This window comes from Pituophis catenifer, unplaced genomic scaffold (assembly GCF_029215685.1).
Source record: "Pituophis catenifer annectens isolate HBS135680 unplaced genomic scaffold, rPitCat1.0.hap2 SCAF_1, whole genome shotgun sequence".
Lineage (NCBI taxonomy): Eukaryota > Metazoa > Chordata > Lepidosauria > Squamata > Colubridae > Pituophis > Pituophis catenifer.
The window spans coordinates 312,120,013-312,137,467 of record NW_027256881.1 but is presented as its reverse complement, the minus strand read 5'-3'; the positions used below and the strand labels follow the sequence as shown (position 1 = coordinate 312,137,467).

Genomic DNA, 17,455 nt, shown 5'->3' with positions numbered 1-17,455 from the left:
GTCCCAGAGTTTTACTCTCTTGTTCTTCCTATTTATCATCTACAGCAGCTCCTGGGAGAGGTCATCTGTCAACATAGGTTGATATTTGATGATATTCAGTTGTACATCAAAATCCAAGGTTAACAAGAAATGCAGTCAAGGTTCTATCCAGCACCTGCAGGCTGCGAAGTTCTCAGTGGGAAGAGCAGATACGGGCTTGAAATCTTCCATCAAAAATTGGATAGTAATCTGCCAGAAATTCTCTAGCAAAACTAATGCTAAACAGTGCATTGGACTAGATGACTGTATGGGTTATTCTAACTATCATTTCACCACTGGCTTCAATAATTGAACGTGCAACTATGTATTTTTCACAAATGAAGATAAATATATTTTTTTATTTTTATTTTTTGATTTATATGCCGCCCTTCTCCGGAGACTCAGGGCGGCTTACAATGTGTTAAGCAATAGCCTTCATACTTTTGTATAATTTTATTGCCCCATAAACCGGGTCCTCATTTTACCTACCTTAGAAAGGATGGAAGGCTAAGTCAACCTTGAATATATTATCTAAACAAATTCCCTAATGACTGAATTGATATGCAAGTTTAAATATTAGGCAGCAATTTGGCTTCAGTTTATTTTTAAAATGAAAATCTGGGCATTTCTGTAGATTTTGGTTCCTTACCTTCTCTGAATTTCAATTTCATCTGGAGAGGGTCCATTTTGAACCTGGCGCTGGGTTGTGGGACCTAGAAGACAGTAAAACAGCTTAATAACACGGTTATTAATGTAATGTAGTTAATGGTAGTAAGGATCTGAAAAACTGGTTATTCAAGGAAGTGTGATTAACATCCAGTGGCTGGTTTCAGTGTCAATGGACTTTGGGATTTACTGCTGTTAAGATTTATAATGATGACTAAATTCCTTATAAATGAAGAATCTCTTGCAATCAAAAAGAAGTGCTGCCATAAACACCAGTATTATGAAACAAAACGTATTAAAGGAAATCTAATTCAGAATAGAATTATAAATTAGGAGGCACAGGAGAAGAAAACTGGGGAGAGATGGTTGACAGGAGGAGTATGCTACAAATTTCTATGTCTGGAATCCACACTCCAGCCTTTATATTACTCCTGAAGCCATTGTAGTAGAATCAAAATTTTCATAGATTTTGTTTAAGCCACATTTCAAACACCATCTCCCAGGCAAATGTTTTCATTTAACATGCAAGTTTTTAATTATTCAACCAGCAACCACTCTGTGTGATGATTAGCATTATAATGAAGAAGGTGTACCAGGGAATTTAATTCATTTACATGATTGATAGCAATAGCACTTAGACTTATATATCGCTTCACAGTGCTTTACAGCCTTCTCTAAGTGGTTTATAGGGTCAGCATATTGCCCCCAACAATCTGGGTCCTCATTTCACCAACCTTGGAAGCTGGAAGGCTAAATCAACCTTGAGAAGTTGGGCAGTTCGAAGAATTGAACTGCCCAACTACTGGCAGTTGGCAGTCAGCAGAAGTAGCCTGCAATACTGCAGTCTAACCACTGTGACACCATGGCTCTTAGATGCCCTAAAACAAAATGAAACAAACACAAAACAAATCTTCTTCTGGAACTCTAGGTAGTCCTTGACTAACAACCATTTGTTTAGTGACCATTCAAAGTTACAACAGCACTGAAAAAAGTGACTTATGACCATTTTTCATACGATCATTTCAGCTTCCCCATAATCATGTGATCAAAATTTGGATGCTTGGCAACTGGTTCATATTTATGATGGTCGTAGTGTCCTGGGATCCTGTGACCATCTTCTGCAACCTTCTGATAAGCAAAGTCAATGGGGAAGCCAGATTCACTTAACAAGCATGTTACTAACTGTGGTGATTTGTTTAACAACTGTGGCAAGAAAGTTTGCAAAATGGAACAAACTCACTTAACAAATAACTCCCTTAGCAACAGTTATAGGATTGGGCTCAGTTGTGGTCATAAGTTGAAGACTATCTGTACTGGTCTCAGGAAGAATTCCCTTTTCCTGCAAACAATTATCAGCTTTAATGGACATACACGAGGAACCCAGATTGTTGGGGGCAATATGCTGTCTCTGTAAACCACTTAGAGAGGGCTGTAAAGCACTGTGAAGTGGTATATAAATCTAAGTGTTATTGCTATTGCTATTTATATCAGGCCTACAATGAAAAATGAAAAAGTTAAATTTCCATTCTTTGCCTGCATATCTGCATTTTTACCAATTGGACATTAAACGAGTCATATATAAAAGTTTTAAGTGCCTTAATTAGGCACTTTTATACTTGCATGTATACACACAAAGAAGTATGGTGGACTGGTTTGGACACAATGCATGTTGTTTTTTTGCAATGACAGATGCATGTGCCTTTACCCACATTCTGTCCTTACAGTACCCCTATGCTTTGCACCAGTGGTGAAATTACTAGGATGAAAAAAAAAGTTAAGAACAGAATCATAGGTGGAAATTAGTTTAATCTCTTAGGTGTATATTGAATCTGCTCTAATATAATAATATTGGGGGAAGGGGCAACTTGTTGGAGAAGCCTATGCTAGACTCAAAATCACGAAGATGATAGTAAGAATAAAGAACTTGTGGCCTTCCATAACTTGTTGCATTATAATTTCTGACAGTTCATGCATATCTACTATAAAGGAATGAAGTTAAAGAGGCAGGAATAGCAGATCCCATGCTAGGGATGTTATGAAATATGGCATCAAAACCACTAAAAGAACAACTATAACTAATCCATTCCAATAATGTCTATAAACCTTCTGCCAAATAACCTGAATAAGAGGATCAGTGCTGGAAGAGCTATTTCTTGCTGGGTCAAAGGAAAGCTAGTATCTGGAGGGCCAGAAGTTCTGCTCTCCTCCAGTGTATTACCAAACTTGGTACTATTCAGGTAGGAATTATTAATAGCTGCTAAGAAAGTCTGCAAATAAAGAAAAAAGGCTGAAATGAGACAAGAGGTAACACAAAACTATTTCAAAGATTGAGCTTGCCAAGAGAGAGATGAGATTTGGCCCCAATTCATAAATGTTTAAGAATTTAGAATGTACACGCATCTTTAATATCATCCTTCATAGAATAATTACCATCACAAGGATTTTGCACGTGATAATAGAAGTATCTATTAGTTCTAGAAGTTAGTTCTACAGTATTCAAGAGATTAATAAAATTATAGAACTCTTCAAAATCATTCTGGCAAACTATACTATTTTCAAATGTCCTAGAACAGGGTTGTCAAACTCATGGCCTGCGAGCCGGATGCATCATGCGCTGACCACGCTCACACCCAGTTTAGCGCAGGGGAAAAAAGTCTTGATACATCATGTGACGATACTGTGATGATGTGAGTTTGACACCCCTGTCCTAGAAGAACAGAGGATGAGTTTTTTTTTCTTGTGATCCTAAGCAAAATAAAAATAAAACTGAAATCACTGTAAACAGATACAATTCATCCTGCTTCTAACAATTGTTTAACTGAAACTGTCACCATTGCTTAATTTTAATTAACCAGAAGGTTTTCTGATTCTTGCAGCTACTGGCTACAGAATTTTGCATGGTCATGTTATCTGATTTTCAATTTTGTATTTGTGCTCTCACAACATTCGTGCACAAATTCAGTGAATGGAATTATTTTTAGCAACAGACAGATTTCATATACATATGATCAGTCTGAGACAAATCAGTCCCTGCTTTGGGAACTAATTACATGTTACACCCCAATGTATGCAACTCAACCTAGTTTGTGGTTTTAAGTGAAAAAAGAATTTTGGAAAAAATAAGACCAGAGAAACAGAAGCAAATATTATTTTTGTTTTCCTCTCCTAAACACTCCCAAACATTCCTATGCATAAAATCTTGTTGGGGAGAAGGAACAATTTGACAGCAAAGTATTAAGAACTGCTTCTATTTCATTTCAAACCTCTCTCATATTTTTTTTCTCTAAAAAGATGCCTTAGTTTTGCTATTTCAGTATTTAGAGAATTATTTTTTCTTTTGCAGAAGAGTTGAACTGTGAAAGAAAGAGAAGATAGGAAAACAAAAAGGGACTACAATTTACACGAAAAAAATTAAAAATAGATTTGAAAAACTGCATCAGTTTCTTTTTTAAAAGGCAAACACAGGGCAGTGGAAACAAACTCATTTTTTTTTTTTAAATTTGATTTATATGCCGCCCTTCTCTGAAGACTCAGGGCGGCTTACAATGTGCTCAGCAATAGCCTTCATCCTTTTGTATATTTATACAAAGTCAGCTTATTGCTCCCACAAACTGGGTCCTCATTTCACCTACCTTAGAAAGGATGGAAGGCTGAGTCAACCTTGAGCCTTGGTGAGATTCGAACCCTGCAGTAATTGCAGGCAGCTGGTCTTAATAACCAGCTTAATAACAGGGTGCCTTAAACCCCTGTACTACCAAGGCTCTTTTAAAAAAAATCATTAACAAAATTCTGAAAACAGTGAAATGATGTGCTCGTACATGAAAATGAAGAGATACAATTATGAGTTGCAATAGCTTCTCTTTAAAAAAAAAAGGGAGACAAATGAGCAGCAGGAAGAACCACTCGACTTACAACAGTTCATTTAGTGACTGTTCAGTTACAACAGCATTGAAAAAAGGGACTTATAACCATTTTTTATACTTACAACCATTGCAGCATGCCCATGATCATGAGATTAAATTCAGACATTTGGCAACTGATTCATATTTATGAAGGTTGCAATGTCCCAGGGTCATGTGATCACTTTTTGTGACCTTCTGGGTGGGCATGGCCAACTCAATGTCACTCAGATCGAGGGGCACCTTGCCAGCCTCTACTTGCCCCTCCCCTCCCACCCATTCCTCCCCTGACCGCCCGGGCTCCTTAGAGCCCCAACAGGAAGCAGTTGTTGGAGCTAAGCAGCCACCACGAGACAGAGTTGGCAAAACAGCTGGCTCAGTTCAAATTGGATCTGACCGAGAAGGAGGCTCAGCAGAAGCACCTCACTGAGGACTACGAGCATAGACTTTCCAAGCAGAGGGAAGAGTGTGGGAGTGCAAGGCCTGGTACCAGCATCTGGAGGCTCAGCAGGCTGAGACGATCAGCCAGTTCCAGGCCATGATGCAGTCCCACTGGAACAAGGCCCTCCAGCTCTTCACAACCAGTGGTGCTTCCATCCAGCCTTCGCCCAAAGCCCCACACCAGGAGGCTGAAGCAGACCCCAAATTGGAATTTCTGCCCCCCTCCAACCTGCACAAAAAAACTCCGAGGGTGGAGACTCTACAGCAACACAAACGTTCATTGCCAGGGGCCGTAGTTTGAGGACCCCTGATTTAGTGCAATATAAAAAATGCAAATAATTTTTCTGTGGACCACCAAAATTTTCTCACAGACCACCAGTTGGTGACTGCTGATTTAGACCACTACACAAAACGTTTTTCCTCAATGCAAGAATGTAAATTAAACATTCTGACAAACTCCAAACTCTATCTAGCCTCTGCTTGAATATATCAGCAGAGGGGGGATCTACTGCTTTCCCAGGTAAACTGTTCAGGATTACATAGCTTGGTTCAGTTTAATGGTTAAAATAATAATAATAAAGACTAATTAATTATTAATTATTACACTGTATCCTAAATTTTTACTGGCCCTGGTCCAGAAAGGTAGGACATCTTCTCTGTATTTTGATAAGCAATACAACTCCTGAAAGAACTGAAATATCTGAAGTACCCTGAGGGAGTTGCTTTCCAATAAAACCCCAAAATTTTGCTTAAGTAACCTTTGGTTAATTTTCGGCACATTCTTTCAGAACAACAACAACGGAAATAAGTTATGTTTGGAGTTTTCCTTTAGCTAATGAATATTTGTCAAGATACTACTTGTCTAGAGTTAGGAAGGAATATCCTTCTGGATTCAGCTCCAAGTGGGGAAAAGGACACTGGAAACATGGAGACTGCTTGGAAAGATGGTTTAATGGTGGACAGGATCACCATTATGGTTCGAGTTCCTGAACAGAAAAGGGCCGAGATGCAGCGAGTCCCTGGGTTTTATGCCCTCTCTGGCTTTGAACTTCCTGGGGCCCCGAAAGAGTATCCTGATTGATTGTCAAGGCTCTCAGGGGATGGGGGTCATAGCTATCCTTACTGGTTGATGTAATCTTCCCAGGTGCCATGTGGTGAGTTCTGTTCCTAGATGGGTCCTATTGTGTTGCAGATGATGGTCCATTGACAAAGATGGGAGGGAATTGAGTTTCTGCCTCTGGCCCATTGACAAAGGGTGTGGGGAGCAAGAAGGTGGGAGCTGCTTCATCTTTAAAACATGCTTCTCCATTTCTCATCCAAGGAAACATAATATTCTGCCTTTTTAATATTTCCTAAAATATTTAATTCGTCTAGGAAAGGGGTGGGTGCTAACTTCCTACACTAGGGAATTGTTTTAATCATTTTCCAGCCTAATGTTTCTGATCTACTAATTTTAAAATATGCTCACAGATTTGTTCTGAATAGTGTCTGGCAATTAGACATATGCAAAAGAATGATAGTAGAATCAGAGACGAACCACTTGTAAATGAAACTCTCCAAGGCTGAACAGATAATTAAGCAAAATAGTTTTATTCTTTTCCTGATTAGACAAACTATTTCCTTGAAATACACTTTAATATCATCCTTTGATCCTCAAAGTTCTTGAAAAGATTTGAGCTCCCTGGTAATCTGTCATGTATTTATTTTTTGATGGTACAGAGACAAACAGAATAAGTAGAAATGTGTTTTATCCTTACAGGGAGCTACCATTATGTTGCAGCTACAGTACCGTAATTGTTACTGATGTAATATCGTAAACTTAAATATTCCCTAAATCGATGCCTACTTGCTGGTCTACAGACTTATGCTTATTAACCCAAAGGTTTATTTATAAATAAGCTTTCTCCTCTGTAACACAGCCTCTGAATCAAGTTGATACACAATCTCCTTCAAAATATATGGCTGTCTTTTTAACTACTTCTAAGACCCCCTTTTAACTTTCACTTTCATTCCTCTTTCCCCACACAGCAGCTCCGGTTCTGCTTCACTCTCTCTTGGAGATTCCTTTTCATCTGCTGGGAGTGAGGCTTGGCTTCTTTATTTGTTTTCTTTGTGCAAGACTGTTTCTTCTTTCTTCCAGACTGCTTGCAGCTGCCTCTGCTTGTCTTCTCTCCTTTGGCAGTTGAGCTAGTTCTTTGCTTTGCTGTCCCATGCCACCTCTTTCCTTGGTCTTCTTTCATCCTCCCTATGAAACTACAGTGCCCAGGCTCAGACAAACATATATCAGCTCCAGCAGCAACTCCTTATTCCAACTCTCTTCACCTTTCATCTGCAGGAGATCTTTTGATCAGTAACCGAGTGCAGAGACTCTTGTCACTTCTAGAATGATTGCCCCTTCCAGAAGCTCTGTTTCTAACCAAATAATAAAATAAAACCACAAACAAAACAGGGCTGAATTGTTCTATTTGCTACATTTTAGAAAACTACCCTCACTATGGTATCACAAATATGAAATAGTCTCTACCATATATTGTGTCTGCTTAATTGCTTCTTCATTTTTACTCCAAATTAGTGATGTTGATAATTAGTGATGAAGAAAGGTGTGTAAGGGAAGAACAGAAGGAACATTTTCTTCAATGTTCTCCTTTGCTCCAAAATCCCCCAAAAAGGATTTTTTTTTCCTTTGAAAATGAAACTCAACACTAGGGTTCTACCTGATATATTTTGCACAAAGGAAGTGGTGTTGATTCTGTGTGTAAATGGAAAAGTTTTAAAATACTCTGAAAGATCAACCGGCTCATATTGAAGTATGCTTAATATGTTTTAAAAAGCTAGATTTTAAAGTAGCATGACTAATAAATCAACATTAATGAATAACAAAGATAAAGGGCCACATAAAATAAGCGAATAATGAAATAAATAGTGTAGCTAGTTATTAAACAATCTTTGTTTTAGTTAGGATTTTTCTCTCCCACTTCTTAATGTTTATTAAATCTAAACATCATTTAGTCATCATTAATTGGAAAAGAAAGGGCATATTAAAAAGAAGAGATTTTTACACAAAGTGACATGTATCTGATTCATAATAGAACTCTAGCAAGAATCTGGATGCTGCATGTTGAATTGGCTTGAATTTTCTATAACATTTAAGAGGAATCCTGAAATAACCAAGTCAAGAGATTTCATGCACCAGAACATTCAGATCCTTCATGAATCAACCCAAAATATGTAACTTGCTTCTAGACATTATCCATGCAGATGCCTATATGGACTTCACCTTAGGTCCATAACTACCTCATCTACGGTAGACATTTCTGCCATCCTAGCAAAATTAGGCTTGTTTACTATGGGCAACTCTCACCTTGTGTATGAATTTCAAATTTCCCCTTCATCCTTCTAATTCCAGATGAACACTCAACAAAGAGATGACATATTTTTATTCAGATGAAAGGGAAAAATACATCAACCTGGTAATCTGAATGATCTTGGCCATCAGTATCAGACAGATGTCAGTACTGTAGAAAGTGAGCACCCATCCCTCTCCTAGAAGAATGAAGTATTTTATGAAATATTAAAAAGGAAGAATATTTCCCCTAAAAGTGAAATAGAAATCTTAAGACAGAAACTCAGCCCCAGCTCTCTGCCCCCAGCAGATATTTTGGTTATCTACAAGACAAAAGACTGGGCCAGCCTATCTACAAAACAGTAGATCTTCACCCTAAGGACATACTAGGATTAGCCCTCTACCCATCTAGCAACAGAACACACCACATGGCATCTGGGGAGATTGCATCACCCAGCAAGGTTCAACCAAGCCTGGAACTCAAGACAACCTACAAAGTTACCCCTGCATAGCCCCATAGGAGACTGACAACCAATCAGAATACATTTCTTACACAGGAACAGGAAGATCCAAGCTGGGCCCAAGAAAGGGTATAAATCTCTCTCTCACTCAATCATGTGCTCTTTTTTTATTATTTTTTTTTATTATTTATTTTTATTATTCATATTTCTATGCCTCCCACTCTCCGAGGACTCTGGGCGGCTTACACTAAAGACAGTATACTAAATAGCATATTGCCCCCAACAATCTGGCTCCTCATTTTACCCACCTCAGAAGGATGGAAGGCTGAGTCAACCTTGAGCTGGTGAGATTTGATCCGCTGATCTGCTGAACTAGCAGTCAGCTGAAGTAGCTGCAGTACTGCACTCTAACCACTGCGCCACCTTGGCTCCCTCAAACCATGTGGTCCTGTCCACCATTAAATCATCTTTCCAAGCAGTCTCCATGTTTCCAGTGTCTTTCTTCCCACTTGGAACTGAACCCAGATGGACATTTCTTCCAACAGTACAAAGGGCAATACAAACCTATGAGGAGGAAAATCCCTCCATGTTATAGAAATACAACTTCCTGATGAGATAGGAGTGAAGTTTCCTCCTCTGCCAACAACCTAAATCTCTTATCTGCAAGAATACTGTGGCCAGAAAGCTGACAAGGAAACCAAAAGCACCAACAGGTATATATTTCTCAGCTAACTCAATTAAGGTGCCTTGGAATCCTACATAAAATCACTTTTTTCAAAATCTCCCAGAAGATTTTGATACTATTCGGTGAGCAACTTCTTGAATAATTTGGTCAATAACTGAGCAATAAACATTGATTTATATTGCCACAGATAATGAAAACGAGCTATTTTTTCTCCTAGCAACCATTGTATAGCTAATTGTATTTCAAATCAAATAAACATGTAATAGTAAAGGATTCCTTTTTGTGTGAAACCTACATGCAGAGTTGCATATGTAAAATCGTACATGCTTTAGTTGCTGCACTATATACGTGGATGCCTATGACCACATGAAATGTCAGGAAGCAGAACTTACTATGCAATCCTATCCCCTAAACTCTAAAATTAATACAATTTTCATAACTATACTAACTGCTATACAAGGATTCTGTTCTAAGCGGAAAAAAGCCAAGCCCTACTTCTCTCAATTAATATTGAAGCACATGGGTCAAATAAGGAAGGCATAGCTGAGACAAATCCAAATATTTTGATCTAATGCTCAGATCTCAGCAATTTATCCAATAATAATCTGATCAGAGAAAGCCTTAATTATTCAGTTAGTTCTCATGTTGCAACTTCTTTGGATAGTGATTATTCACAAATCCAACAGTAATAAACGATAATAAAAAAAATATTTCTTGATCAATACATTTACAACAACAAAAGCCTGCAGTGTGAAATTGATTTAAGGCCTGGTCAGTTTCAGACAGCAGCTGCCAGTTAGCCAGAGGATTCTAATCAACCAATTAAGGTCACAGAGCTGAGCTTGTTAACTTGTAGTTAGCATTTTTAGGGATATGCTGTGCTGTGGAGAAAAGCAACAAGAAATAGCTTGTTTAAGCAATCTCTCTGTCTTGCCAGGGGCAAAAAAGGGGGAAAAATGGGTCAAGCACAGGATACTGTGTGAGAGAACTTTATCTAAATGAGAAAATTTTATCTAAATCTGTCTTTGCAGCATCTTTTCCTTCAGTCATGTGGCATGCTTAGCGACCATGTTCCTTAGCTACCATTCTGCTGGAATGGATTGCAGTCACTAAATGAGGACTACCTGTATTTAATGAACAATAAAATTCTCTAAATTAGTTTTAGAAAAGAATTTTAGTGGAAAGCTCTTTTTTTTTAAAGCAATTACAAGATATGGTGTAACATAGTTTATAATAAACCTGATGAAGTAAGTTTATGACCATTCCTCGCATTTATGACTTTGGCAGATCTGTAAAGCAAAAGAAACCTGCAGTAAAATGAAAAGTACAGTTACGGTTTCACTCAGCTACACAACCAAACTACTGATCTCAATTGTGGTTGCTAAACAAGGCCTACCTGCATCATACAGATTTCCACTTGTCTTTTTATGTTTTGAGTTACCCAAAGCAATAATCAGAAATGACAATCGCATCTTATAATTTGAGAAAAAAATGCAAAAAGGAAATTCTTCCATTTGCTACTTTAGATCATCATGCCTATGAAGAGTACTGTACAAAACTGAAAAAGTTTTGAAAAAGAAAAAAATGCAATAATCTCAAACAAAATACACATAATGAATTAAAGTAAGGTGTCAAACCAGTAATTATAATGAGAAATCAGTCCTACTTTTCACTATAATAAATTTGTAAATATTCACTACTGATGCAATAATTTCTATGATCATTTAAATCAGGGGTGTCAAACTCACATCGTCACATATTGTGACTTTCCCCCTCTTTGCTAAACCGGGCATGGGCATGGCCAGCGTGTGACGCATCTGGCCTGTGGGCCAAGAGTTTGACAGCTCTGATTTAAATCAACTACATTTTGAAAACCAACCAACCAACAAATGAACTCCATCTCAACAATTTTTTTAAAAAAATAAAGAGCCAGTAAGAGACAGCAATTCATCCCCTTCCATAGGGTTGTGCATGTTCCTTTTTAAATTCAGCCTCTGAAGCTGGCTCCTCATTAACATTCAGGCAGTAAATACTACAATGGAAATACTACAGTGAGTGGGGCAGTGACTATGAATGAAGGGACTCTTAGAAATATGATGGGAAGGATTAAGTACTTATATTAAACAATTCCACTCAAAACCGCAGAAGTGTATTTATATTCATCTATGTACAAAAATTAAGTTTTTCTCCTTCCTGAATGTTAAATAATATATACTAAAAATACCTGAAGATGTATTTGAAAAATGGGCAACTTCTCACCTAGAAAAATTAAGCTTAATCATTAATTAACAACACCAGCAAATGCAGAATACAATATGCTAAGAAATGTTACAGAGATCCAAAGCAAATAATATGGCTACTTATTAGACAAACTTACTTTTAGTCAGTGTTCACTACACTTGAGGAGTCCTCTCCTGCTCCATTTCCTGATATTACTAGACATCATCTAAAAAAACCCTGTTTTTAGCTATCATCCATTGGAAAAGAAAAGACAGAATAATCATTTTGCACATTATGGCACTAAAAGCATCTTCCCAGGACTATCGACAAGGAAGATTCATTTCAAAGCTTGTAAAGTCCAAGCATATAAAATTAGAGAGGATGATTAACAATACCATCCACTCTTCCCTTTGCAACTGCAATCTGAATATGAGAGACACTAAAAATACAAAACAGAGAAGTAAAACGTTTCTATCACCTACAGGACATTCGGCACAGGATGATGCAGTCACACTGACAGAGGCAGAAGCAGTGGCAAATCCATTCTCTGTTAACCATAATAAAACTTCAGGACAACTTTTTCATGACCAAATAAAACACATAGCATCCCTCAATGGCCAGGTTGCACAGGATGAAATCAATACCTTTCCTACAGCAGTAGAGTGGGGGCCTCTTTCTTTAATTATTTAATCAGAGACTGCCTTCTGAGTGTAACAGAAGGCTTAAATGTTAGGTTTATAATGTAGCACTCTGTCTAGAGAACAAAAATAAACATGGCTGAAAGGGCACTACGGGAAACATTTAAGAGTCCCAGAAGGACAAGATGACTGACCTTTCTTCATACTTTACTTCTATGGCTACTGAGGAAAGCAGAATATGATAAAGCAGTACTTTTAAAAGGGAGGTCCCTGAACAGCTGCTTTGTCTTATCTGTAGCTTTCGAAGGACAGGTATTAAATGAATCAACACATTTCACTTTCCCATAATATGGAATGCATACAACCTCTTCATCATTATCGTTATTTTCATTACCTATTACAATTATATGCTGCCTGGTACCAATTCTGGGGTGGTGGTGGTGGTGGTGTTAGGTCTCTTTCCTTCCACCTTTCCCAGTATTAGAATCCTTTTCAGAGAGCTAGGACGTTGCATAATATGTCTGAAGGAGGATAATTTGAGCTTGGCCATTTGTGCCTCAAGTGAGAACTCCGGATGGCTGTTCAGATCCGTTTGTTTGTTTGTTCTCTTGGCTGTTCACTATATACTCAGGATCTTCCCCAACACCAAATTTCAAAAGCACTAATACTGTTCCTATCCTGCTTCTTCAATGTCCAACTTTTGCTTCCATAGAGTATCAAAGGGAATACCATGGCTTGCACTATTCTGACTCTGCAGCTATGGACATCATCTGAACACTTTTTCCAAGGCCTTAATGGCTGCTCTACAAAGTCATAGTCTGCAGCATATTTCTTGACTAATCGTTGCTTTATTATTGATGGTTGATCCTAAAAGGCAGAAGCTATCCACCACTTTTGAATTTCTTCATTACCAATTCTAAGGCTGGTTGTTGTACCTGTGGATATTAATTTGCTTTTCTCAGAACATCTCATTGTCCTTATGAGAAACTGGTGTGAAACTGTTTTCTTTCTTCATTAGCTTTACTTGGAATTTGCACATGAGAAGTTTGTATCCCACAATCAGTACCTGGCCATGTCTTTGATGCTATACTTGAGTTCCTTCATTTCCTTTTAGCAAATAATACAGTCAATTTGATTTTTATGTACCTCTGTGTATGTACTGAAGTGTCATTCTGATTGTTTGAAAGTAGTGTCAGCTATGAAGAAATCACTGGACTGGCAGAAATTGAAGAACAGGTCACCCACTTTCCTAAAGTCATATAATCTAACTAGTTTCTTCTTTTGAATTTCCAACATTAGCATTCCAGTCTCCAATTATAAGTAGCACATCTTGCTTGTAAGTACTACTGATTTCAAATTGAATTTGATCATAACACTCATTATCTCTTCTTCTATACTGCTGTTTGGAGCATAGACTAAAATTATCTTCATATTAAAGGGATGTCCACAAAGTGTAATCAATATTATTCAGTCACAGATTATATTTTAGTCAAATACTGTTCTTGCTGTATCCTTCCTAACTATAAAAGCAATACCCTTCCTTTCCTTTTTGTGTCCTGAGTTATAATCAAAGTGATATTCTGAGTGTCCAATTCTAATCCATCTCAATTTGCTTATGCCTATGATAACTATCTGTAGTTGTTTCATTTCAATTTTCCCATGTTAATGCTTCTTACATTCCATGTTCCCACTTTGCATCTTTGGATTTTCTTTTCCTGTATGACAGCATCAGCAACTAGATGTCCTGAAGGCTTTAATCTAGTTGTATCTTTAAAATCTTCTGATCTCCAAAAAATCCTCACTTTTTCTTTAGTAGCATGTCGACAGCCTTCCTACCTGAAAGGCCCATCATCTGGCATTTTATCAACAATTTTACATTTTCTATCTACATGGTTTTTGGTAAAATACAGGAATGGTTTACCATTGTTTTTTCCTTACAAAGTATTGATGCTATCTTCACTAAAGTAATAATCTGCCTCTAGCATCTTCCTATATCACTGCTGCTCAATATAGGTTTCTGCTTGCTTTGGCTGGGCAGCTGGAATGACCTTCACTTGGATAACCCTGCTGAGAATATATACTCCTGGTATACACACCCAATGGTCTTTAGTCATTGTAGCATTGTAACCTATCCCCCACCCAAAATGAGGCAGCACAGCAGGATTGACTCTCTCTCTCTCTCTCTCTCTCCCCCTCCCTCCCTCCCCCTCTCTCTGTGCAGAAGCATAAGCTTGTGGATATATAAATGCCCTTTACTATAATATCTCTTTCATACTTCCAAAAAAGAGCTTCTAATATTTCCAATTATCATTCTGGATTTCCCATTTAACAGATTTTATCTCATAATAAGAAACATGATCAATGAAGATAAAATTGTTGCATGGCACATTTACCTGACTAGAAACTGACACAGAAAGTCAAGAGGACTAACTTCAGATGTATTTGCTGCCATTCTACATTATGGATCCATTTATATTAGTCATTTATGAAGTCCATACTGCTAGTTATGCTCATACCATTATATTATTTGCATGTTTGCAGGAGATTGAAATGTAGCTTTAAAAGAATATTATCTCCAATTTTTCTGTCAAAGGGGACAAAACTATTACATACACATACGAACTTTTGGCATACACAAAAAAACTAAGATCGTTATAGTGATCCAATTTGTGAATCACTTTGTATTAAATAACTGATACAGCAGTTCCCTTCTCCCAGAGGAAATGAGAGGAGGGAACTGCTGTATCAGTTATTTAATATGTCCACCAAACAGTGCAGGTGGTTGCAAAGAAAAGAGGTGTTATATTTGTGAGATACAAATAGTTCAGATCAAGTGTCCTTTCAAAACCAGCATCTTTCATATTTGCTGCTACTAATTTAGATTTCTTTCTCTTTCTCTTCCTAAATATGTGCTCTCATCTTTATCATTCAACAACACCTGCCGTGGTCCATGGAAGACAAGGAGGCATGCTATCCCAAGCAGTATGCTGATTGTTTTAATTGCTTCTGGACTGAAATCCTTTCATTGCATCATTAGTATGGGACCTAACAGCTGCCTAAAATAATCTTAGGACTGCTCTTGCATACAAATGCAATGTATAATTCTGAAATTCTGAAAATAATTCACAAGTACTTTGGACCTCACACGAACTATAGCACCTTTCTGTTATTAAAATAATCTGATTTTTTCAGGCTTCTGTATAAGCTTGAGGAAATAGGTGGTAGTGTTTTAAGAATCATATTGTGATATATTGATTTATTAAAATTAGTGGCTTTTTTTTCAGGCTTGTGCAGAAGCTTGCAAAAAATTCAGGAGAGAGATATTACATTTGTAAAAAAAAAACTATAGCACCTTTCTGTTACTAAAATAATCTGATTTTTTCAGGCTTCTGTATAAGCTTGAGGAAATAGGTGGTAGTGTTTTAAGAATCATATTGTGATATATTGATTTATTAAAATTAGTGGCTTTTTTTTCAGGCTTGTGCAGAAGCTTGCTAAAAATTCAGGAGAGAGATATTACATTTGTAAAAAAAAAAAACAATAGCTCTTCTTCTGAAACATTTTCAAAACTTAATACAGCCCTATGGAGTTATACTCTTAATAGAGAAAGACTGGTGGAAAAAGGGAATCATGTGGCAAAGTGACCTCACTCCCAAATAAATGCTACTCTCTAAGGAATACTCAAAAGAACTTCAACACACAACAGTCTCACCTAGTTATCAAATGACCTGAAATATGGCCTAATCAGGTACAATAGCAACTAGCTCACTGGTAATTGGAAAGCTTCTAACATGTTATTAAACTGCCATCCAAGTGAAAAACCAAATACAATCCAAGTAAAAAGCCAAGTGTACTTGGTTTAGGTGGCATTGGGTTCAACAGCAGTAACTATGAGAGGGATCCAGGAGTCCTAGTAGACAACTTAAATATGAGCCAGCAATGTGCTGTAGCTGCCAGAATAGCCAATCTAATCCTAGGTTGCATTAACAAAGAGATAGTATCAAGGTCATATGAAGTGTTAGTACTGTTTTATATTGCCTTGGTAAAACCACTGTTGGAATATTGCATCCAGTTTTAGACACACGAAACAAAAGTGGTGTTGAGACCCTAGAAAGAGTGCAGTGAAGAGCAATAAAGATAATTGGAGGCTGGAGAATGAAATATACGATGAACAGTTGCAGAAATCTGGTATATCTAGTCTAACTAAGAGAAGGACTGGGGAGACAATGTTAGCAATCTTTCAATATTTGACGGGCTGTCATAGAGAAGAGGGGGTCAAATCTATTCTCCAAAGCACTTGAGGGCAGGACAAGAGATAATGTTGGGAATTTATCAAGGACAAATCCAATCTAGAACTAAGGAGAAATTTCCTGATTGTGAGACAATTAATCAATGGAACAACTTGCCTCCAGAAATTGTGGGTGCTCCATTACTGAGGGTTTTTAAGAAAAGATTAGACAGCCATTTCTCTGGAATAGTATAGGATCTCCTGCTTGAACTAGAAGACCACCAATGTTTCCTCTAACTCTGTTATTTTGTACTGTAAATTGTTAATTATTAATTTTTGAAGGCAAGTTTTTTTTGTCAAAACTAGGTTGGCTGACTGATTTAAAAATGTCTCTAAAACTTTAGATCCACATTTTATTTCTGTAGCTATTCTGGCTGTTCAAACTTTGGAACTGGATTGAGAGTATACTTTGGTAGGGTCTGTCATAACTTTGAGCAGTTGTTAAGCAACTGGTCATAAGGGGAGAACTACCAGAATACTACTATGGAAATTCTATGAGAAATTGCCTTGAAGAAGTGTTCAGTTCAGCAATACAAACAGGCAATTTCATTGATTTATTTTATTCTTCCCAGGTGGCTGTCCTAAAAGTAGTCATAAGACCCTTAAAACAATTTACAAATTTAGCAAAAATTAAAAAAAACATTTGAGAAAAACTTTAGTCAATAGCCATCATATCTGCTTATAGCACCAACATTTAGACCTAAATACCACTCCATAGTGATTTGCAGCATGCTCTGAGCAGTTTACAAAGTCAGCATATTGCCCTAAACAATCTGGGTCCACATTTTACTGACCA

The 17,455-nt window shown here is 37.3% G+C and overlaps 1 protein-coding gene across 9 annotated transcripts in view; it reads right to left on the bottom strand.

Moving 5' to 3' along the window:
* The window catches only part of EVL (Enah/Vasp-like), a 161,571-nt gene that overhangs the window by 25,588 nt on the left and 118,528 nt on the right, over window positions 1-17,455 (bottom strand). For all 9 annotated transcript variants that reach the window (XM_070941782.1, XM_070941766.1, XM_070941808.1 and 6 more), the window contains one exon: window positions 668-731. In XM_070941782.1, coding sequence (XP_070797883.1) covers window positions 668-731 — 64 coding nt within the window. The remainder of the gene's footprint in view (window positions 1-667; window positions 732-17,455) is intronic.